Genomic DNA, 24,110 nt, shown 5'->3' with positions numbered 1-24,110 from the left:
ACAAAGCTCCCTCCTGGGGGGCGGGGGGATTCCTTCTAATGGTTCACCTTGCACCAGCAAGTTGACAATGATGGTATCGAATCCCCAGGTATTTGTGGCAGTACAAGTGTAATAGCCTGAGTCCTCTGCTTTCACAGAGCGCAGAATCAGGGTGCCATTGGACTGGATCTGGCGATGACCATCCAAAATGACTGGAATAGCTGAATCATCACTGCAAAAGAAGACCTGAACATGAGAAAGGCAGAGTCTGGCCAGAGACCTTCCTAGCCCCCTCTTCCCTTTGGTTAAAAAAAAAAAACCTGTCTTTAGTCCACTTCACAGCTGGGAGAGGATCCCCCACTGAACTGCATGGCAGTCGCACATCTTTCATCCACGGGGTCGTAACTGTGCCCCCAAATGAGATGATCTTGGCTGGAGCTGCAAAAGAAGGGGAGGGTGACATGGTGGGGGGTCCACGGCAGCCGAGCTACCAGGCGCTCCCCGTTCCACTTGCAAACCTTTTCCAGCAGGCTCAATGGTGACTTTCTCGCTCATGTTGCCCCGCCCTGCGGAAGTGACAGCAGCAACCCAGAGCAGGTACTGTTGCCCGCGGTTCAGGTGTGCGATGCGATAGAACAGCTGCTCCGGGCTTGTTTCATACTCGCTGGGAGCCTGCAGAAGAACCGAAGGAGAACAGGCCTGCAGCTGGATCAGACTGCTTTCCTGCTTGCCCAGCGGAGGCCTCTCGGGAGCCCACCTACCCAAAGAGCTGCCCCCCACAGGCCTGTATCCCTGGAGGCAGCATTAGCAACCCCTGAGCCATTGCTAAATTTGCCTATCTCAGGCTTAGGGCCCTCATTAATATACACCTTCACTTCCTTCTTGGTCTGTCCAAATCTCAGCAACTCCCCTGCTTTCTGGTCTTAGGAGAAAGGCTTTTCCCTAAGCGCTTTCCTCAACTTCTACAAGAGCTCATACATTTGTGCAGATAGGTTTTTCTTCCTCCAATGGACCAAGTTTATTATTTGCTCTCCATTTCTTCAAGCTACACACTTTTGGATTCCTGTTTCTGTTTTAAGCAAAAAATAGGAGCAACTTCACTTTTCACCTCTAACTTGGGCTCTTTTATAAAGCCCCAATCTCTGCCGTTTAAGAAGCTAAAGGGGGAAATATCTCAGACCTCAGCTCCGAGGCTGGACCTCACCCTGTCTCTTGGGCCATCAGAACACAAGGCTTACATTATTGCCCTAGAGCTAGCAGATGGTGCCTACTTGTGTGTTTGTCGTCCTATTATACAACTCACAACTCCCGGCATGCACTGCTTCTGACTCCTGCAAGATGGATCTGGGGCAAGCAGAGGAAATGCCTGTTCAAGGGAGGCTTCAGGCTGCTGGGACTTGCACCGATTGTTGGGTTGATGGAGCATCCAAGCTGCCTGGCTGGACCACTTTTAAACTGTGGCCTGAGGCACATCTCTGTGGAACCAGGCAAGCAGGCCAGCCAGCCACCCCAAAGCCCTCAGGTCCTCAGCATCTGGGCTCCTCTCTGGGGTCAGGAGGAAAGCAGGCTCTCCCCTCCTCCTCCTCCTCCTCCTCCTCCTCCTCCTCCTCCTCCTCCTCCTCCTCCTCCTCCTCCTCCCTGGGGAAGTCTTGCATTCCAGACTCTAGGCTGCCACTCATGGGCACATGCAGCTGCCTCGGAAGCTCCATCAAGGCCAATGCCAAGCCTGACTGGCAGACAAATACCTCACCCCTGCGCCCAAACAGTTTTGGTTTGGCATGCTTGGAACATGGACTGATAGATCCACAGCAGAATACTTAAATCTAACCAGTGTTTAAATATGCAAGCATAAATATTACATTGCATGCATAATTTTATGCCAAATGGCAGCCTTGACAAGATGCCAAGGAAACAATATCAGATCCCAGCAGCTTCACCAGTTGCTTTGATGAAAAGATTATGTTGCCCTGGAAACGAAGGCCTCAGATGTTAAAATGAACTGCAGAAAGCGATCTTGATAAGCAAATGTTGTCCCCGCCCTCCTTCCCAACCTAACAGAGCCTGAATGTTCCCAGGAAGCTTTGGGGGCCAACTAAGATCTGGGCTGCATCCATTTCCATGTTGCTGCTGCCACTGGTGCAACTGCAGTAGATGGAATAAAGGAGTCCGTGTTCTGCATGGACCACAAGTAGCAAATGACCAGAGGGGCAGCAGCCTGTTCTGTAGATGATACTTCTGTTATTTATTTATTTGTTTGTTTGTTTGCTTGCTTGTTTGTTTATTACAAGATGGGTCACAGCCATCATATGTCAGCTCTCATATTGCAATAAATCAAACTTGAAACCGGTGTTATCAGGACAGCTGCCTTGAAATCTCTACAGGAGAAGGCCATCTTCACAGCCCTTTTATATGGAGCATCCCAAGCTCAATTAGAATCCATAGCCACTTCATCCCAGGGTCCCAACACCTTCACTATAATCTTCCCAAAGAAGGGCAAGTTTGAGATGGAAGCAGATGCTCATTTCATGGCAATACCATTCCCACTTTCAAAAAGGCATTTGCCGTCCAGTTCCTCATATCATCTGCTCCTGGCAACTCTGAAAAGCCAGGAGAGACAAGGAGCTAGCCTACATGTGACAGAGTCCATCCCACAGAAAACCCTGTCAACTTTCTTGGGGTTCATAGTTCAAATGAATCCCACAGGATTTTGCAAGGCACGGATTTCTGCATCTCATTGGTCATTGCCCAGCTCAAGAAGCTATGAGTGATTTTATCTGCAATGTGACTAACCAAAACAGGTCATCGTGGCTTGAAGGTACTTCTTCCAACCCAACCCAGTTGAGATAACCTTAACCGACTGCTGTTGCAATAAGGACATGGAAGTAATCATGCTTCAATTAAGCAGGAGGTCAAATTGACTGCCAATTCACTGGGAAATTTGCAAAGCAGGCTTGAAAATCAACAAGATCCATACTGGCCTAGCACAGGCCATCCTAACTGATCCTACCTCCTGCAGCTATCAAAGTAAGAGAAGTGTATGGCCAGTCTAGACCAAAGGGCAGCCACCCTGTGGCGCAGGAAGGGAAGAACTTTTTTCTCTCCAGAGCCTTTCAGCACCCTCCTGCTCGGACTGACCTGAGGGAAGGGATTTTCTCCATCAGGGAAGGGCCTGCCCGCTGCAGCAGGTGAAGTCAGCACTTGATGCTTCCCCCTCCCCACTGGAAAAGGAATATCTCAAGTAGGTGATTTTGACAAAGTTTTAACTCTTACATTAAATGGCATTAATGAATGCCATTTATCCTTGACTTTTACTGGTGTGTTGCTAAATGCCTTGTGCTTTAAATATAGATTTGTGCATTATTGGGGTTAGCCACTAGGCAGGATTTAAGTTGAATTAACAAATTAATGCTGGCCATTTAAATCTATTTCTGCTTTGTAAAATAAGCAGTGATACATTTGTCAGCCTATAAGCTATGGGATATGGTAAAAGAGAAACAATAGCAGGAGGGGGGAGGGAGGGAGAGAAAACCCTATGAGAGAAAGGTTTGACCCATTATCATATTGTTCTTTCCTACCACATCCTGGTGTCTAAAATAGTCTGAGATGGTCTACCAAATTGAGGGCTGCTTCTGGCAGTTCCTGATTACAACCCGGGCTGAGGATCCCCAGAGCAAAGTTGCCCAAGGCCAGCCCAGGGGACCGACAGTGCTTGGCACCCGCTGTTTCAGTGGCCAGGCAACTACGGCATGCCCACTCTCCCAGAAACCCCATCACAGCTGCTCACCGGCTGGCCAGAGCCTGGGCTGGAGCAGAAAATGGTATACTTCCGGATAACTCCATTAGGTTTTGAGGGTGGCAGCCAAGACACCACAACGCTGCTGGCAGAGGAAGGCACCGCTTTGATCCCGGCAGGAGGACCAGGAACTGCAAGAGGAAAGAAGAGGCATGATTCTCAAGGCCTCCCTCCAGTGGTAGATTGCCCCCGGTTCGCACCGGTTCTATAGAACCGGGAGTAAAACCGGCGGAAGGCTCCGCCCACTGACCCCGACGCCATCAAAATGCTTCTGTGCATGTGCAGAAGAGTGCGCGAGCAAAGTGAGCGTGCGTGTGCAGCCCTGTTGCGAACCGGTAGTAAAGGTAAGTAGAACCCACCCCTGCCTCCCTCCAGCCCTGGCCTCTCTAGGTAGGCCGCACTGCAGCCATGCCATCGCAGGAGCGAAGGAGCACAACTCATGGCAGTACCCTGCCGGAGGGGGGGACAGCGCTCTTCTTTTATACCCGAGTTGTGCCAGCCAGTAAAGGTCTCACTGGCAGGACAACAGTCTCTCTCTTTACAGCAGCTTCTGCCATTAGAGGGAATGTCCTGGCAGCAGCCTGCTCTCAGCCCAGCTGGACAAGGATTCTGTCTCCAGCAGATTCTTGTCCAACCGAGACAAGCAGAGCAGTGGTAGGTTTCAAAAATTTTTACTACTGGTTCTGTGGGTGTGGCTTGGTGGGCGTGGCAGGGGAAAGATACTGTAAAATCTCCATTCCCACCCTACTCCAGGGGAAAGTTACTGCAAAATCCCCATTTCCTTCCAATCAGCTGGGACTCGGAAGGCAGAGAATAGATGGGGGCGGGACCAGTCAGAATTTTTACTACCGGTTCTCCGAACTGCTCAAAAGTTCCACTACCGGTTCTCCAGAACTGGTCAGAACCTGCTGAAACCCACCTCTGAAGCAGAGCAAGGGTTTAAGGAAATGGGGCTCCAGCAAAACGCTCTCTTGTCACATGTGGAAGGCTATTGGAAGGGATCAGCTGGCCAGCCCACACCTGGAAATGCCGCCATCCAGGTGGGATTTACCTGAGTGTCCCCAGTGCCAATCCAGCCCACCGTTCAAATCATGTCATAGCTAGAAAGAAACCCCAGTTCCTTCTGGCTGCACTTATCTGACCTCTACACTTCCCCTCCCCTGAAGCGCTAGAGTGCAGCCCAGGTGAAGCGCCCCTTTCGTGCCCTGGGATGGGCCCAAAAGGCAGGCTGGCCAAAGCCAGCATGTGCTCCAGAGGGCCTTTTCTGATGCTTCAATGGGTTGCTCTCCCCGTATGGACTCTGTAGGTCTCTGTACTGCCTCCTCCTTCCAAGCTTTCTGGCCCTCTGGCTTCTCGAGGGCCTCTAACACCCTGCAGCCCCTGACTCTGTCCTGTGGTCCAAAAGACACTCTGTCTCCTCCCAGGAGAGAGACCAGAGGTCCAGGCCCAGGAACTGCAGCGATTTGGGCTGCCCTGAGATAGTAGACCAGGCCACATAACTGGGTTACGTGGGGTGAAAAACTCCTTGTTTCCCCAACTCCAGAGGGAGGGAGAAAAAGAGGAAGAGCAAAGTCCCAAGCCCCCCAGAGTGGGCCCCATGGAGCCATAGCAAAGCAGAATCATCCACACTCCAAAGAGGACAGATCCCCCACCCCATTCAGATGCAGTGGGAGAGCACAGGCAAGGAACGGATGCCCCCACCTCACTCCACCCTGCTTCATAGGCACTCACTGTCTTCCTTGGTCTGGATGTGGAGGACGTTGCTGCGGACCCCATCCCCTGCCTGGGTGTAGGCCAGGACCTGCACGCTGTAGTTGGTGAACTTCTCCATGCCGCGCAGCTCTGCTCGCTCCCGAGTGGTGGTGACATTCTGCATCTCCCCCCATTCTGTTCAGGAAGCAAGAACACCCCGTGCAGAGGCAGGCAAGGCTCCCACTACCCTCCGCAGCCTCCTGACTCAGCCTGCCGTGGCTCGATTTGCCCAGCAAGTCTCCAGGACAGGTATGGAGAAAGCAGCCTGGGGATCTGGCTGGCGGCTGCCCCAAGGCCCAAAAATGGGCCAGAGCAGCCACTGTCTATCCAGCACATGGACAACGCCAGAACCCAGCTCAGCAGCAGTGTCCCTGCAACCCCTGTCATAGAGATGCCGCCCTGCCATCTTCAGCTTGCTTCCCCCCACCCCCACCCCCCAGGACACAAGGTTCAGCACGGGAAGGTCCCCGAAAACAGTGGAGGAAGCCTTTCAAGGGCCAGCCACATTCTGTGGAAAGAAGCACACACTCACTCCCGTGGGCTCTCACGCACACAGGCAAAGAATTGTTGCTACAGCCTAAAAGGCCCCCTAATAATCCAGCCCATAGAATCCCCAAAAGTAGTAAGTCTGCATTACATGTTGGAGCAAAGAAAGAAGAAGCTGCTCTAAAGTTTTTGGGCCCCCTTGTGAGCCTCGTTTACCTGTATGACACAGACACACACACACACACACACCTACCCCTCAGTCACTGTTCTCTGGAAACAAAAGGTAATTTACTACCTGTACTGTTTATTACTCTAATCTATATCATATCAGGTAAAACAGTAATAAATTTCAATATTTATGTGAGGATGAGGCCACCTCAGAAAGTTACTGTACCTCCATAATAATATGGTATGGCCTGAGGGACCCCTGTGGCCTATATTGAGAACCACTGGCCACTTAGACCCTCCCACACACCCCAGGACCTCCTGTGCAGAGCCTGATTCACTGCCAGAAACTCAACTGAGGGAGGCTGTGGGGCTCAGAAAGGGAATTTGCTCTCTGCCACAGTCCAAGTGACTGCTTCTGTTATTTGCTTGCACTGAGCGGGAGAAAGGTTCAGGGAGCATTGCAATCTCCAGGAATTCCTGAGAAAGTGCGCTGGGGCCATTGTGCCAAACACAGCAAGAGCCAGCTACTAGAAGAAGGCAAACAATTGCAAGAGGTTCCCAAAGGAGAGTGGAGTTGAATTCCCTTATCCTGCAGTGATGTGAGAGCTGCTGAGTGACAGGCAGTACCAGCTTGGCCTCCAGTATCCAGTTGGAAGGTAGGAAGAACATCATTTCTGACATGAACCATCTGAAGATCTGATGTGTTGGTGGAGGAAAAACAGCCTTCTGCCCTCTAGATATGATGCTACACTAAATTCAATTAGTGAAAATGAAATAAATGAGGCAATGAGCAAATTGCTCCCAACTCACCACCATCCATGTAGAGAGACCAGAAGATGACACGGTAGCCCTTCAAGATGCCATTGAGAGTGCTCCGAGGGGGTTCAGACCATGAGATGACGGCCACATCGGAGGTGATGGACAACGCCCTCACATTTTCAGGGGGCTGGCTGGGAACTGAACAGGAAAATGCATTAAAAGGGATGCCCCTGGTTGCCACAGCACCTTGGCTGTTCCTTCAAACAGGTGGGCAGATTAATTTGCCAGTCCATCCATGCTCCCCAGGGTCCCAGGATGAGGTTTCTGCCGTGGCATTTTCCACTAGACCCACAAGGCTGTGCAGTTGCTTGAAGAAGGAAAGACTTAGCGAGTGATTGGGGTAGAGGTAATGAGAGCCCGCTGCCCCCAAAGAGAGATCTCTAATTTTTATGAGCATTTAAATGACGATATATCATCCTAATGATCCACTCGGAAAAGGATGATTGTTTCAGTTTATTTACGTGTAAAGCTGAATGCATGGTGTAATTAGGGGCTGGTGTTATAAACTAATAGAGAGTCCATTTGAAGAAAATGAAGGTAATATAATTATGGGAAATAACACTATTGCTAAAACAGGGGCCCTGGAATACCCCAGGAGGAGTGCTAATCTAGGCAAGAAATGATCCTGCTTTGACAGGCTAATGAGGACCTTAATTAAGTATGAAAAACTGCTGAACCAATAAGGAAGAAACTTTTATTTTGTTTTCCAAGTGCTGATCTCTCCCTTATGAAAACCTGTGGAAAATCCCCAGAGGAAACAGGGCTGTTGCACACACAACAGGGCTGCTCCTTGGCAAGGCCACCTGTTGCATTCTGCCTTGTTGGTGGAGAGCTCTGGAGACAGGGTGGCAGCTGCACGAGGGAGCCCCGGAGAGACTCAAGTTACCCTCGCCAGTCCAGACTGGGATGCTGAAGGATGGCACACTTCAGGCACTCATCAGAGTGGCATTCAAGGAAGGCCCAGGATGCCCTTGGGGTAAGGAGGGGCACAGGGCACCTGTAATCAGCAAAATCAGACTGGCAGCCTGTGCAGGCCCTTTCACCTCCAGATGTCACACTAACACTGGGGAGAGAGACGAGGCATCCCAGGTCAGGAATTTTATCTTGTGCCAGTCTTGAAAAGGGAAGGGAAAGCTTGCTCTCTCCCACTCACACACTTGTCCTAATGGTGACCACTACAGAATGGTGACTACCATTTATTTCAGCTCCCACAGAGAAATTGCCACCTACAGTATTTGCAGGCACCCAGAACCCAAAAATGCCCAGAGCACAATAAAACCCAACTGGGGAGCCCACATGCTTCTCCTAACAATTATCTTTGCCTCTGATGATGAAACAAACAAATCAGCTTATGTATGGAAAACAGAAACAGGGCTGCCTTTGGGAAGATAGTAGCAGCTTTGGGTGGAGGGGTACCATCTTGCAGGAAAGCCTGGCTGGACTGAAATAAAATGCAAGAGCTGCTGAACAGCCAAGAAATTGCGAAGACTTACCATCCTCCAGCGTGGTGGCATTGATTTCACTGGACGAGGGGCCGGTGCCTGCCCGGTTAAAGGCCTGCACCACCACACCATACTGGGCAAATTTCTTCAGGTTGTCAAGGGTATAGACTTCACTGTCCCCCGTGGCCTTCATTTCCACAATGCTATATTGCCCACTGCTTCCTGGGCTGTTCTCCCGATAGCCAATCTGGTAGCCTCGGATAACCCCATTCTGGAGTTCTTTCTTTGGGGCCTATGAGATGGAGATGGGCGTTTAAAGAAGAGGAGTAAAAATAGAGAAGAGAGTTCAGGGAAAAGTCAGAGCTTGGCAGGCAAGTTCAGGGTGAGAGAGGGGGGTAATTCCCCTACCCAACCACCTAAATGTTAACTGTCTATATTCCCACCCCAGTTTCAACTGACGGATACGCAGGCATGTTCAAATGGCCCAAGAGTCTACCAGGCCTTCAATGTAGCCTGCCCTCCTTACATTCACATGCTCTGGATGACAGGATCCCAGCCGGCAATAGAGAAAGGCAGAAGAGTTGGTCTTCCTATTGGTACAGATCCAAAAAAAAGGACACAACAGAAAAAGTGGGCAGGTGGAAGACCTCTCCAGCACTCTGCCAGCATCTTGGGAAGGAAGGGCTCTGAGATGAAGATCCCCATCAAGAAGGCCAGCTTGTTTCAGTACGAGCTAAGAGCACTCTTGTTTTTACCTTCCTCTTAAGATAGTGTGCGAGTTCCTTGCAGGCCAAGAAGGAAGCCCCTGCCTCAGATATTTAACCCAGTCGTTCAAATGAAGGACTTTCTGCAAATAAAGTTCTCTCCTCAGCATTTAAAAAAATATATTTTTTTTAAAAAAAAAACTATTTTCAAAATAAGCACTCAGAGTCACTGGGAGTTGGGCACTGAGAGTCAGGTAGCATATAAATTTAATGAATTATTATTATGGTCGATCACATAGTCAGTCAGATGTTTAGATTGGATTTAGCATTTTTATCTATCAAGTCCTCCCAAGAACCTGGGGTAGGCAGATGTTGTTTGAGGGTGTTAAAGCAGAGTTCCCCAACGTTTCTGGCTTTGTGGACCGGCAGTGGGGGGGGGGAGAGGGAATGGTTCCATGCAAGCCATGGGCAAGCGTGCGCACACAGTTCCATTTGTATGCACAGCAGGCAAATACACACACCTCTCACACCATTGGACCATGTATGCACGTACTTACCTGTTGCTCACACAAGTGGGGATGTGCACATGCATGCTCACCCATCACTTCCGCAGCCCGATTCCAAATGGCTGAAGGCCCAGTAGTGGGCCACAGCCTGGGGCTGGGGACCCTTGTGTTAAATGTTAGGGTTAGGGAAGCTGCCTTTGCAATTGACTGATGGGGATTTTGTCAATGCCAGTGGTGTTCAAGTGGCGCTCCGGATATTTTGGGATTACACCTAAAACATATATTGGTGCTTTGCTTTCTTTTGCCAGTTTTTTTACTTGTATTTGCAGGTCTTTATATTTTGTGATTTTTCTCCAGTTCTTTCTCTTCTCTTCTGCTGTGTCTAGATACCGCCATGTCCTCTATCCAAACTTTTTTGTCTTCTTATCAACAATTGTAAAGTTTGGATTGTTTTATAGCAGATGCTTGTCTGTTTGAATTCTAAAGTCCCAGATCACTATTTTTACGTTTTATTACTTTTTCTATTTCGTGATCCAACCAGTTCTTGCTTGCAGACAAATGGCATTTCTTGCAGATCTTGTAATATTGATACTGTGCCATGCCGTTGTTTGCACTCGGTCTGCATGATCTTTTTGCAGCAGCTAACTAGGTGGCCCAGTTTCTTCGGCTTCTTTGCAGAGGCAATCTGTTGCTGTCTTCTCAATTCTGGCTGTGCATGCATTTGTTCTTAAGGCTTAGTCTTGAACAGCCAGAATTATCTCCTTTGACTCTTTCTTCAACTTTCCTGTTCTTAGCCATTGCCAGTAATAAGCCATTGTCTTATTATTACATGCTTTGCCCGCTAATTTTTTAAAGTAGTGGCCATGTAATATTTGCATTGTCTCTTTTCTATTCTTCATTTGGTCTTTCTTGCAGGCCAGTCTGGTCTCTTCAGTACTACTTGGTAAGCCTTCCTGATATACTCGTTTCACTGCATCTTCTTCACTGTCCTTCAAAGATTCTTCCAGTGCCCATTTTTCTTCTTCAGCTGTTTGGTGTACTTGCAACATTCCATGCTCACTTATTTTCCTTGGTAAGTAAAGTCTGTCAACACCTAATGTGTGAACAAAGGGCATGATTTATTGCCATTATTTTTCTGGCCTTTCTATCCAGGGCCTTTGGTTCTGCTTAAGTCCAGTCTACTATTCCAGCTGTGTATCTAATGACAGGAATTACCTAGATGTTAATTGCCATGATAGTATTTCCTCCACTGAGTTTGGACTTTAAGTTCTTCTTTACTCTAATGGTGTTATTTATGTTTAACCTTCTTCTTTACTTCAATGTGGTTGATGTTGTGAGCTTGAAGGATGCCCAGGTATTTGTAGTTTCATCCAGATTCTTGATTTTACTTTCATAGGGCCTTATGGATTCCTTCAGCTTTCATTATTTTTCCCCATTTGATGGTAAGCATGGTACATTTGTCCATTCCAAATTCCATTGCAGTTTCATGGTTGTATATATGGACAGTGCTGAGCAGGGATTCTATTTCAGGTGATGTTTTTCCTTACAGCTTCAGCTCATCCACATAAAAGAGGTAGAAGAGCCTGGTAGAGGTTTTTGATGTTTGATAGCCATGGCCTAATTTGTTCAGTATTGTTCAAAGAGGAATCAGTGCAATGACAAATAATATTGGTGATAGTGAGTCTCCTTGAAAGACTCCTCTCTTGATATTAACTTCTCCCAGTCTATCATAATTGACCAGCAACCATGTCTTCCATTGTGCCGTTGATCTTTGCACAAAGCTTCTGATGTTTCTACTGTTATTATTTCCAGGCATTTGATTATCCAATCACGTGCCAAGGAGTCAAATGCCTTCTTGTAAGTGCTCTTCAGTTCAGCAGGACTGAAACAGAGGCTCTATAGTGACCCCCACAAACTTTGGCACATGACAAGCCAGCAGCAAAAGCTGGTGGGCTAAATATTAGAGCCACAGGGTCTCCCGCACATTGCCCCCCTCTGGGCTGCATCACTATTTCATTCCTTTCTGATTGCCTCGGGTGTGAAAGCCCAGAGCTCCAAAACAGGAGCAGGGCCAGGGCCAGCCTTCACAAACATGTTTCCTGGGAAAAGGACAAGAGCACCTTCTGCACCACATCAGCCAACGGACCATGTCTGGTCATGAGCTGTTATTTTCGCAGTTCAAATAAATAAGAAGCACCACTGATCCCGCCCTCATTCAAGCATGGAACACACATACTTGCCTTCCAGGTGACCTGGATGCTTTGGGATGTCATTGGCTGCAAGGTGACATCCAGCGGGGGACCATCAGGAGCTGAAAGAGTGGAAGTCACATTACACATTGGACAGACAACTTCTTTCTTTGTTCCAAGTTCTTGAAAGGTAGCAAAAAGAAGCGCCTGAATGTGATGCGTTTCTGACAGTGGCTTTGCATGCCCATGGCTCATGCCTCTGAAATGCCAAGGGAACCAGGCCTAGTGGAATGGATTTAGGCATCTGTTCCACAAACTTCAGAGGTGGCAGCAGTTGCTTTAGCTTGCTGGGAAGGGAGTAGAGTGGGGAGAGAAAGGCCAGTAGTGAAGACAGCAATCAACAGAGCAACTGGAAAACCAACAAAGTTCTTCAGTTTAAAGGATGAACCTCAGAGAATGCTATAAATTATACTGAAAAATAATTATTCTGTGGCATTTTAGAAGACAGACCTGTTTATTTTGATACGAGGCATTTCATCAGATAAATTCCACTAAACCAATGTTTTCATTGTGCAACATACTAGGCAAACTTTTAAAGGGAGCCAGGTCCAGTTCTTTCTGAAGAACAGATTAGCCCAGTTGGCCCACCACTCAGCTCATGAAGGGAGCTTCCTGACAGGACCAACCCAAGAAAACAAGCAAATGGCTTTTGCCCCAAGGAACAAGGACTTCTGCCAATCTGACAAGGACATGTGCACTCACACACACATTGTTGCCATAGAGACTTAAGCATTCCACATACACACACACACACAAACACACACACATCTTGTCTATGGAGCCAAGACTTTTAAGTGAGGACAACAGACTCTTGGGCAGAAAAAGGGTGGGGGGTAAAGAAGATATGGGTCTTAAGCACAGACATCAATTATGTGTTCTCAACCTTCATGACTTCCTCTTTCTCACACTTTGTCCATCACCCAATTTGTTTCATAAATTATCTTGTGGATACAGCCCTGAGGCAGATGGGCACCTGCTTCCTCCGTGCTGATGGTCAGGTCCTTGCTTGGCTCACTGCGGCCAATCTTGTTGAATGAAAACATGCGGATGCTATATACAGAGGCCGGGTGAAGATCCACAATATTGGCCTGGTTAATGGAGGGAGAGATGTTCCGGGTAGATTGCTTAAAATCCCAGGAATCTGGAAATAAACAGAATGGCTGAGGGATTATTTGTTGATCCAGAGTTTCAAACACAGTTGCGTGTCATAAATTCTTTGAAACCACAAATAATTGGGAAGATGGGGAAGGATGTCAAGAAGCTTTACTTTTGAGCTTTCTGCTCGCATCTCTAAAATTATATGCTCCTCAGAGGCTGGAGGTTAAGACAGAGTAACAAGTCAGCCAAAGTAGTTGCATTGAAAAGTTAAATAATATCAACCAATGAATAATAAATGTATTTATAAATAAATAACAAATAGTCATGGCTATCAAACATCAAAACCTCTGCCAGGCTCTCTCACTTCTTTTACGTGGATGAGCTGAAGCTGTAAGGAAAAACATCACCTGAAATAGAATCCCTGCTCAGCACTGTCCATATATTCAACCACGAAACTGCAATGGAATTTGGAATGGACAAATGTACCATGCTTACCATCAAATGGGGAAAAATAGTGAAAACTGAAGGAATCTATAAGGCCCTATGAAAGTAAATCAAGAATCTGGATGAAGACTACAAATACCTGGGCATCCTTCAAGCTCACAACATCAACCACACTGAAGTAAAGAAGAAGGTTAAACATAAATAACACCATTAGAGTAAAGAAGAACTTAAAGTCCAAACTCAGTGGAGGAAATACTATCACGGCAATTAACATCTGGGTAATTCCTGTCATTAGATACACAGCTGGAATAGTAGACTGGACTCAAGCAGAACCAAAGGCCCTGGATAGAAAGGCCAGAAAAATAATGGAAATGAATCATGCCCTTTGTTCACACATTAGGTGTTGACAGACTTTACTTACCAAGGAAAATAAGTGAGCATGGAATGTTGCAAGTACACCAAACAGTTGAAGAAGAAAAAAGGGCACTGGAAGAATCTCTGAAGGACAGTGAAGAAGATGCAGTGAAACGAGTATATCAGGAAGGCTTACCAAGTAGTACTGAAGAGACCAGACTGGCCTGCAAGAAAGACCAAATGGAAGAATAGAAAAGAAGCATGGAAAGAAAAAGCATCGTGTGGCCGCTTCATTAAAAAAATAGTAGGCAAAACAGGCAACAACAAGACATGGCAATGGCTAAGAACAAGGAAGTTGAAGAAAGAGGGGCTAATTCTGGCTGCACAAGCCTTAAGAACAAATGCATGCACAGCCAGAATTGAGAACATAGCAACAGGTAGAAAGTGCTGCCTCTGCAAAGAAGCTGAAGAAACAATGGACCACCTGGTTAGTTGCTGCCAGAAGATTGCACAGATTGACTACAAACAATGGCATGACAAAATACCAACACTGGTGCATTGGAAGATTTGCAAGTAATGCCCTATGCCTGCAAAGAAGAACTGATGGGATGATAAAATAAAGTAATAGAAAATGAAGAAGCTAAAGTGCTCTGGAACTTTAGAATTTAAACAGACAGGCATCTGACACACAACATGCCTGACTTAACAATTGTCCATAAGAAGGACAAAAACCATCTGGATAGTGGATGTGACAGCACCTGGAGATAGCAGAATAAAGAAATGGGAAGCTAACGAAATATGAAGGCCTGCAAATAGAAATGGAATAACTGTGGCAAACAAAAGCAAAGTTGGTATCAATAGGCCTTGGGTGCAATCCCAAAACAACTTGAACACCATGAGCATTAACAAATTCATCATAATTTACTCAGAACAGCTGACATCCTGCAATGATATCTGTAACACCATCAAACATCCACTTTGGCCTATCCCAGATCCTTGCGAAGGACCGGATAGGTGGATAAAAATGCCAAATCCAGTCTGAACATCTGGCTGACTGTGCAAAGAATGATAAATAAATAATAAAATAGATTTTTTTAACTTGTAACGGTATAGGTTTTCCCTGTCCAGTCGTGTCTGACTCTAGGACATGGTGCTCATCTATTTCTTGGCTGGGAAAGCCAGGGTTGTCCAAAGATATTTTTCGTGGTGATGTGGCCAGCATGGCTATACACCAAAGATGCACAGAACTCTGTTACCTTCCCACCAAAGTGGTACTTATTATCTACTTGCATTTGCATGCTTTCAAACTGCTAGGTGAGCAGGAACGGTAGCTCACCCCATTGCATGGCACTCAGGTCTCGAAACCGGACTATCAACTTTCCAGCTGACAAGCTCAGCATCTTTAACTGAGCCATCGTGCCCCCTTTTTCAACATGGAAGAAACAAGAAAAAAGTCAAGAAAATGATCAGTTCACTAATGGGAGAAGATGGCAAGGAAGTGATGGATAACAGGGAGAAAATGGAACTGCCTAATCAGTTTTTGCCTCTGTCCTACCTATCAAAAGCAGTACAGTAGACGGCAGAGTAGGAATACAAGTCAAAATAGGCAAGAAAATGGTAAGAAATCCCTTATGCAATATGAATGAGTTCAAATTGCCAGGCCAAATGGATTGCATCCCAAAGTTCTGAAGAAACTGGCAGAAGTGATCTCGGAACCACTGAGCAAAATCTTTCAAAGCTCCTGGAGAACCAAGGAACTGCCAGAGGACTGGAAAAGAACTCATGTGATTCCAATCTTCAAAAAGGAAAAAAAAAGTGAATCTAGGAAACTAGAGGCCAATCAGCCTGACAATAATACCTGGGAAAATCTTGGAAGAAGATATTCAAGCAGTGGATCTGCGAAAACTTAGAAATGAGCAAAGTGATTACCAGAAGCCAATATGGGCTTGTTAAAAACAGATTATGCCAGACAATTATTGCCTTCTTTAACAAAGTGACTACATTAGTGAATCAGGGAAATGCTATGGACATAGTTTACTTAGGCCAGTAAGGCATTTAACAACAACAACAACAACAACAACAAAAATGTGGGATAGACAGCATCACCAGCAGATGGATTCACAACAAGCTGACCAAACATACTTGACATGGGGTCCTCAATGCATCTACAAGGACCTGCAACGCTGGAGCATAACTTCTTGCTCCGAAACCCCTTTTTTCCTGGCACTGCGTTTTGCAGCATCGTTTGAGGTCATCCAAGCCAACCTTCTATTCAAGTTGAATTTCTCCCATTTTCTCAGAACAGGTAGTCCTCAACTTATGACCACAATTGAGCTCAGAATTCTATTGCTAAATGAAACATTTATTAAGTGAGTTTTGCCTCATTTTACAACCTTCCTTGCCAGAGTTGTTAAGTGAATCATTGCAGTTGTTAAGTTAGTAACATGGTTGTTAAATGAATCTGGCTTCTCCATTGACTTTGCTTGTCAGAAGATCACAAAAGTGATCATGTGACCCCGGGAGACTGCAACCGTTGTAAATACATGCCAGTTGCCAAGCATTTGGATTTTGTTCAGATGACTGCAATGGTCAAAAGTGTGAAAAACGGTCTTAAATCACTTTTTTCAGTGCTGTTGTAACTTGGAATGGCCACTAAATGAATTGTTGTAAGTCGAGGACAACCTGTAGTAATAAATAACTTTTTTAAAAAAAATGCATGAATCTTAAGCAAGATGTTTTCCAATTCCTGTTTCCACCCAGAACATCATTAGTTCTGCTCACCAGACTTATTCTTGTACTCAATATCAAAGCCTGTGATGATGCTGTTGCCATCAAACCTCTGAGTCCACCGTAAATTCATACTGCGGGCTTTCACTTCTCGGATCTCCAGTTCTGGAGGGTCTGGTGGCTCTGGGGAGGGACAGGGGGGCAGCAGTAAAAAATAGGAAATGCCACCCTCCTCCCCCCCATGCACAGCAGACAAGCATACATCAGACCACCAGCCTCCAACCCAGAAAATGCAACAGTTGGAAAAATTAATAAGAAGGGTAGAAGTCCCAAGAAGGACTTCCACATTCAGTAGGTTTTCTTGAAAATGCAGGTCAAAAAAAGGTTAGCATATTGAACAAAATATCAGAGTGAATAAACTGAAATTGCATTTCCACCCAATTGCACAAAATGTAAAAGCTGAGAGGGGGAGAATATCATTTTGGAAGGTCCCCTGCATGCCGGATGGTGGACAAGGAATGACTGGGACCATTCCTAAGTGCAGCTCCAAAGAGCCAGGTGTGGGTCACTGAATTCCATTTCCATAGCAGCTGAGTGCAACCAGGGAAATTTGCCTTGCCTCAGAAGCCCCTGCTAGTTCTCCCGAGACACAATGCAGAACCTGCTCAGAAATGATGGGAGACCAGCAGCTCCCCATCTTCCGAAATCTGGGCATTGTTTGGGGGTGGCGGGGTGGAAAAGGAAGCACCCTTCCATCTCCACTTTGCATTTGAATTCCTTGAGAACATCTAGGAGCAGATAGAGGGCTAAAATTTAGCTTAAAAGATCTCAACAGGGAATCAGACATAATATCTTAATTATTTTAAATCCATGTTCATGTCATGCTTTTCTCAGGAAATTGTCCATGAAAAAATAGAAAATGAGCTGACTTCCTTAAGTTTTTATTGCTAATAGCAGCTAAAATGTGGTCAGTGTTCTGCAACCCTCAAAGCTCCGTTGTCATAAACTGGGGATTAATCCAGCGGAAGCTACACACCAAAGGCACCATTGGCTACGTGCATACACACCCAACAAAGGCCAATACCTTGTACAGTAAGTTGAATAAGTCCTCGGTCTTCACCATAGGAGTTGATCGCATGGCAGGAAAAAAAAACAGAGTCTCCTCGTTCAGCGGGCTTGAGCTGTGGAGAAAGCAACATCAGCTCAAATCTCAATGTCATTCCCTGAAAGATCTCTGGACAAGGCAGCAAGTTGGAGATTTCAGCACCAAAGGAAAGTTGCAACCCCTGCTGCACACATGGGTGCTCCAAATCCCAGGCTGGCTATGCTCTCCCCTGCCACAAAAGGCCCACAAACCCCAGCATGTTAAGGGCCCAGCTGCAGCCCTGCCCACCCCCACCCCCCATCCCCACCCCCAGCATGGCAGCCGTGCTTCTTACTTTGAGGGTCGAGATGACCTCGTCACTATTATCCTTCGTAGCAATGGCATATCGGACGTTTCGGTCAGGATCGATCACGGTGTCCCCTTTCTCCCAACGAATTATAATGGGGCGCTCACCACGAGCTGTGCAATTCAGCTCTTTAGCCTGGCCCTTGATGGCGATGGTGGTGTTGGGGTGGGAGGTGATCATAGCTGGGACTGCCAAGAGAAGAGGAGAGGAGAAGCAGGGTAGCTTCCCACTTAGGGACAGCTGTGGGGCAGGAAGCTCAGGGCACAGGAGACCAGGTGGGCAGCCAAATCTGAGTAGATGGAGGAATGGATGGGCTCCTTGTCACTGCAGGCCGAGTTGAAGGGTTGAGGGCGGGCATTTTTCTTCCCCCTTTTCTGAACTTTGCTCTCCACTGCTCTTGCATGTGCTGCTTTGGCCACCAGCTGCCTGGCTCCCCCATCCCACCCCTCAGCTTCCACAGCAGCTTAGCCTGCCCATTAAGCTTTGGAGAAGATCCCAGCAACAGCCAGAACCTCTTCCTCCCCACAGGGGCAGTTGCCACAAAGTCACACTAATACATGCTATCCCCTCCTCTTTTTCCTAATCCAAAAATGATGGGGGGAAGGGAATGCTGAGTATGCAACCAGGCTGGCTCAGAGGGCAGAGATTTTAAAAAGGCACTGCTTACCCAAAGAGCGCGGTAATATATGGTAATGACAATCAGCAAAGGCAACACACACAGTTCTAATGGGACACTGGGGGGTTTAATGAACTACAGCTTCTCCACTTTCCATGGCAATCTAATTCAATTAGCAGCTGGGAAAAGGCTGACTTTCAACTTGCTCCCATTGGCAGCATGTGGACAGAACCAAGGGTGGACTGTAATGCCACATCACCACACAAACCATTTTGTTTGCAGGGCTGGAGTGGCACATAACCCAGTGGCTGAAGGGGAGGGGGCAGGCAAGGGCAAGCAAAAGAATGGTGTGCATTTAATGCTGGCCATTCACTCGGGAAAGTGCTCTTTTGGGCAATTTAGCAGAATAGAAACTAGGAACGGTTTTGCTAGGCAGATGGCATGAAAACCCCCCTCCCCTCCCCCAAAAGGCTGGATGAGTCCTGAGAGAGCAAAAAGGGGCAGAGGCAAGAAAGGAAAGAGAGCCGGGAGGGTGACTTGGAGCTCAGCCTGAGGGCAGAGGAGTGGCAACCAGCAAGGGGATCCCCTCTCAGGTATGCCTACCAGCCAGTCACAACCTCTTTTTGGAGATGGCCCAGTTAAGATGCTAACCTTGTTCGACACCCTTTCCACCACTGGGAGACTGCTGTGCTGATAACTGCAATGGTTAACCATGAAGAGTCCAGGTTTTTGGAACATGGGATTTTAGTGAAAGCATTAACAGCTCTTGCTCACAATCACCCATGCCTTAGTCATCTCTTGTTTGGATTACTGCAATGTGCACTACATCGGGCTGCCCTTGAAGACCATCCAGAAGCTGCAGCTGGTCCACACTGCAGCAGCAGGTGCAGTTTTGGGTGCCCCCTGGTTCCCCAGAGCTTCATTGGCTGCATTCTAGGTGCAATGCAAGTTGCCGGTTGACTTCTTTAAAACCCTGCAGGGCACCAGGGCTGGCTGCTTGTTCAACCACCTCTCTCTGAGAGCATCTGCCCATTTTAAGTTAGGTAGGGTCCCCTCCCTTAAATGTTGCCACCAGATGGGACCTCAAAGACTGCTTTCTCAGTGACCATTCCAGTCCACTGGAGATCAGAGGGACCCTTTCAGCCTTCTAGAAGATGTGAAGACCAGTTCTTCCCTCAAGCATCAAACTGGGATGGGAAGTTGGGCCTGACGCCCCAAAAAGAGGGTACTTTTAAAATGATATCTTATGGATTATTGTGAACAGGTTAGGGTGATTGTATGAGATGGGCAGCCTCTAAATGCATACGTATTTTAGATAAATTAAGAACCCACAGGCCTCAATTTTCGGCTTGGTTACTACGGTAGCTGCAAACCATTTGAACTGAGCTTCCAACCAGCACCCTCACAAAGCAGAAAATTATGCCATGCCCAAAAGCCTATCAGCTCCAATGCTGATCTTAAGAGGCCCCCCAAATCCCACAGAAATATCTGGAGCTGGGAAAGCAAAAAGAAGCAAGCCATCCTCATGTGCCCATTGCCCACGATGGCTCTTAAAAGCCATCTAAAACCTTGAATGGTTGCCAAGGCCACTGCTAGTTATGCTCATCCCTGACTCCCCAAAAACTGTTTTTCTATGAAAAATGGGTCCCTGGGGTCACCACCTTTTAAGTTATACCAGATGAGGAGACAGCAGGAAGGCCCTGAAGGTCATCCAATAGATTTGAATAATGGGAAAGTCAGGTTAGGAAAAAAGGACCTTTTCAGAGGACAAACGAAGCTGTTGAGTTCCCTGCCAGGAGCAAGGCTGGTCCCAGGCACCTGCCGGAACGCTGTTTGGTAGTTGAGAAGGGAGCACTAGTGCAAAGCAGACATTCAGTGGGCCCACCAGCCCTTCATCGTGAAAGAGTAGACCACAGGCATGCCTCTGGAAGTCAGCTCTCTCCCCAGCCCCCCATCACCACCATCTGTTCCATCTCTCCTGAAGAAGCAAACCCTGCAAAAGGCCATCATCACCCAACCCCCAAGAAAACCCTGTTCTCCTTTCAGGCTCTTCATTTTGGTGTCTTGTGAACAAGTTGCCGACAAGAGGCTGTTTTCATTTGTTAGCTTGAGATAAGGCAGCTATAATGGAAATTTTCAGTGTTTGGGATATTCTCCCCACCCCCCACCGCCCCGCCCTGCCCTGCCATAGTCCCACTAGAGCAGAGCAGCAAACAAAAGGGAACAGAGTACTGAAAGGGAAGAGAGCCAAAGCAAACGTGGGGGGTGGTCTTAAGTGCAAGCTCTGTGATGTTAATTTGATTGCACCCTTTTCAGCTTCTTGTCTTCCCTGATTAGCTGCATTTCACCTGAAGCATGAGATTAATTTAAAATGCATGGAAGCAATCAGTAATGCTTAGATAGTGAGGCCACTTCTCCAGCCTTCATGCACCTGCTGACTACCAGGAGCATGTGAGTGATGGCTGCAAAATGGGCAAAGTCCCTGTTATGGGCTTGGGACAGCCCAGCCCAGCCCAGCCAGGCCCCCCACGAACCCCGTCTGGCTGTCAGTGCCAAGAGTGTGGCATGAGTAGAGCATAAAAACTGAAGAGGGGGATTTCATAAGCTATAATCACCTTAAGGTGAATGTCTTCTCAGAGCCATCAGAATAATGACTGACAAGTGGAAAAAATAATTAGTCTCATGCAAAACTCCAAAGCAAGGGATAAAAAGAGGGATTCAGTGCCATAAGGGTGCTTTCTCTGGAGAACATCCCCCAATGCTTCACAGGTCTTTCCATTCACCTGCCCCAAACTGTTCTGGGCTTCTCGGTGGAATGCCTGCTATTAGGATGGCTGTCTTGCCTCCCTTCAAGGTCAGCTGAGGGCCTACTTTTATTAAAGTCAATGTGTCACCAGAGAACATCCCCTTCTTTGCATACTGACTTCCAAGATTGCAAGAGAAGTGCTAGAAGTGAACCTGGCCAGAACAACTGAAGGGCCAATCTGATCTGCCAAGCACGCAGTATCTGTGATCAGAGACTACTTCAGTGACAGTCCCAACAAATGGAACAACCAAGACCTTGTTCAGAGGGGCAAAATAACCTGGCAAATGGTGCAAAGAAGGGACACCAACCTAACAGCTATTATATTCGGAAGGGGCTAATAGATGCACAAAGCATCCAGGAGTGGCCCCATCCCACGAACAAAAGTAGTCTCTTGGTTGCCCACACAAACTGCGCTCTCCCTGAGAGAAGGCCAGGCACAGCTGCGTCACTCACTCTTCACGGTGAGGAACATGGACTTGCTGATGTCTGTCCCAACTCCGTTGCTGGCCTGGCACAGATAATAGCCGATGTCTTCTTCTAAAACATGCCGGATGAGCAGTGAACTGTTTGGCAGGATCTGGATGCGGCCTGTCAGGGGGACAGGGTGGTACTGCTGGGGGTTCCCACTGCCTGGAAGAAAATAAGTGAGAAAAAGGCCCTTCAATGGCTGGGGAAAGAGGGGAGCCACTAGCCGGACCAAGCCATCTACCAGGCCACCACTGATTCTCTTCTCAATGCTGGCCTCAATCTAAGGCCAGCGATGCCGCACAGAGCAGTGCTGCCATTCAATTCACCAGTCTTGGTCCCTGCTCCACACACTTTGAGGGCATAGCCCTCCACTGCAATCCCAAAGGAAAGATTTCACATACCTTTAGCATGTTTCCACATGACTTTGGGAGGGGGATACCCATCCACTGAACAGTTCAAGACCCCAGCTTTGCCATAAATCCCATCTTGATTGTTGGGCTGGACCACAAAACGAGGAGGCACTGTGGAACAAGGGAGCAGGTGAAGGGACAGTCCCAAAGCCTCCCTTCACTCAGGGGTCTTTTACTGCCAATTCTTCCCTTCACTCTAATATTCCCACCCCATCGCCTTCCCTTATCTGGCTTAACACCTCAAAAATGCCAGGCCTAAAGAAATGCTGAAGACTCCTCTCATGAGCCCCCCCACTTCCCATTTGCAGCCTCCCTCCACCTTTTACAGAATAACAGAGTTGGAAGGGACCTTGGAGGTCTTCTAGTCCAACCCCTTGCTCAACCTATATGATTCTGAAGAAATGGGTGTCCAATCTCTGGGCAATCACAGTTAGAACAGAGGATGCCACAGGCAGGACTATCTGCTCTCTTTAGATGGTGACAGACACACATCTGCATCTGGAGAAAAGGCATCCTCTTTTCCTTCGGCAGATGTGTGGGGTGGGGAGCCACCCAGGGGCTCGGAAGATACCTTGCGCTGGAGATGCAGAAGCATGCCACCAGATCAGGGATAGGGATAGGGTTAGGGCAGGGATCTGAAACCCGCGGCTCTGGAGCCGGATGTGTCTCTTTCATCCCTCTGCTGCGGTTCCCTGTCACTCAAAATATGCATCACAACTGCCAATGTGCGACACCCAATTTATTGATCTTTTCAACCCATCTTTTTTTTTTTTTTTTGAGTTCAAAATGTTTTTGTTGCATGCAGAAATAAAAATGTGTTTTCTCTGTAGCAGGTCATTGATTTCATAAATGCAACACACTATAATTTTTTTATACATAGCATAAAGGTAAAAAACAATATATGCAGTGTATATGAAGTGTTATCTTCATTTTAGATGTCAAAAGGGTTCTGTGGCTCCCGGTGTTTTTTTTTCTGTGGGAAACGGGTCCAAATGGCTCTTTAAGTGTTTAAGGTTGCCAACCCCTAGGTTAGGGTTAGGATTCAGAATCAGAGCCTGTGTGGCAGGATGGACTTTTCTCCTGGCCTAGAATATGATCCAAGGCCAGCAATGCCACACAGAGCAGTGCTGTCATTCAATTCACCAGCTTTGCTGCCTTGTTTTTTTTCTCTATCAGAAGCATAACACGTACAAGAAGAAAAATGCGGAAATCCCAAACAGCATGTGTTGAGGGACGGCTTTTACAACAGATGTGTCTTTTTGTTCTAATGCTTGCTGGACCAGAATAACTCCAAATCACCTCTGAAATGTCCACCCACAGGCTGTTGTGGCCCACCAGCGGCCTGCACGGATCGTGGCTGATCCCGACGACAAGGCTGGTGTGGTGTCGCGCCAGCCGGTGCTCGCGTCGGACAGTGAGGAGGCTGAAGAGGATGTGGTGCCAGAGGCAGAGACTCAGCCAGGGCCTTCAGAACTTCCAGAGGCTCCTTCAAGTGGAGAGAGCGAAGTGGAGGAGCCTCTCCTCAATGCTCGAGCACGCAGGGCTGCCAAAAGGCAGGAGTGGCTACTCAGGAGGAGGAGGTCTACTCAAGTGTAGGGCTTGAGGATAATTGGCCACTCCCTTAGCCTATTTAAGTCGCACGCAGCTAGTGCTTTCTTGCTGGAAACAACTCGTATTTATTATCAGAGTATTTTGGTTTATTGTATCTTGTTTTCTGGGCTGGTTGCCAACCTTTGCCGGTCTTGTTTATTCTTGCTACTTAATAAATTTGATAAGGACCGTTGGTGTGTGTCAATATCCTCGGAAATCCAGAGCTGGGGCAGAACACAGGCCTGGAG

At 47.4% G+C, this 24,110-nt stretch overlaps 1 protein-coding gene across 2 annotated transcripts in view; it reads right to left on the bottom strand.

Moving 5' to 3' along the window:
• The window catches only part of DSCAML1 (DS cell adhesion molecule like 1), a 102,304-nt gene that overhangs the window by 9,589 nt on the left and 68,605 nt on the right, over positions 1 to 24,110 (bottom strand). The window contains exons 10-23 of one of the 2 annotated variants that reach the window (XM_034425125.3): positions 22,264 to 22,383; positions 21,848 to 22,024; positions 17,961 to 18,160; positions 17,606 to 17,702; positions 16,576 to 16,704; positions 12,872 to 13,039; positions 11,890 to 11,960; positions 8,491 to 8,731; positions 6,989 to 7,135; positions 5,504 to 5,659; positions 3,764 to 3,903; positions 498 to 678; positions 300 to 417; positions 48 to 211 (exon numbers count right to left, since the gene is read on the bottom strand). In XM_034425125.3, coding sequence (XP_034281016.1) covers positions 48 to 211; positions 300 to 417; positions 498 to 678; positions 3,764 to 3,903; positions 5,504 to 5,659; positions 6,989 to 7,135; positions 8,491 to 8,731; positions 11,890 to 11,960; positions 12,872 to 13,039; positions 16,576 to 16,704; positions 17,606 to 17,702; positions 17,961 to 18,160; positions 21,848 to 22,024; positions 22,264 to 22,383 — 2,109 coding nt within the window. The remainder of the gene's footprint in view (positions 1 to 47; positions 212 to 299; positions 418 to 497; positions 679 to 3,763; positions 3,904 to 5,503; positions 5,660 to 6,988; positions 7,136 to 8,490; positions 8,732 to 11,889; positions 11,961 to 12,871; positions 13,040 to 16,575; positions 16,705 to 17,605; positions 17,703 to 17,960; positions 18,161 to 21,847; positions 22,025 to 22,263; positions 22,384 to 24,110) is intronic. The other variant, XM_034425126.3, reaches the window with a different exon arrangement.

This window comes from Pantherophis guttatus, chromosome 9 (genome assembly GCF_059756535.1).
Source record: "Pantherophis guttatus breed Tessera chromosome 9, ASM5975653v1, whole genome shotgun sequence".
Lineage (NCBI taxonomy): Eukaryota > Metazoa > Chordata > Lepidosauria > Squamata > Colubridae > Pantherophis > Pantherophis guttatus.
The sequence above is the reverse complement of the archived record's forward strand: the minus strand, read 5'-3'. Positions and strand labels throughout refer to the sequence as shown.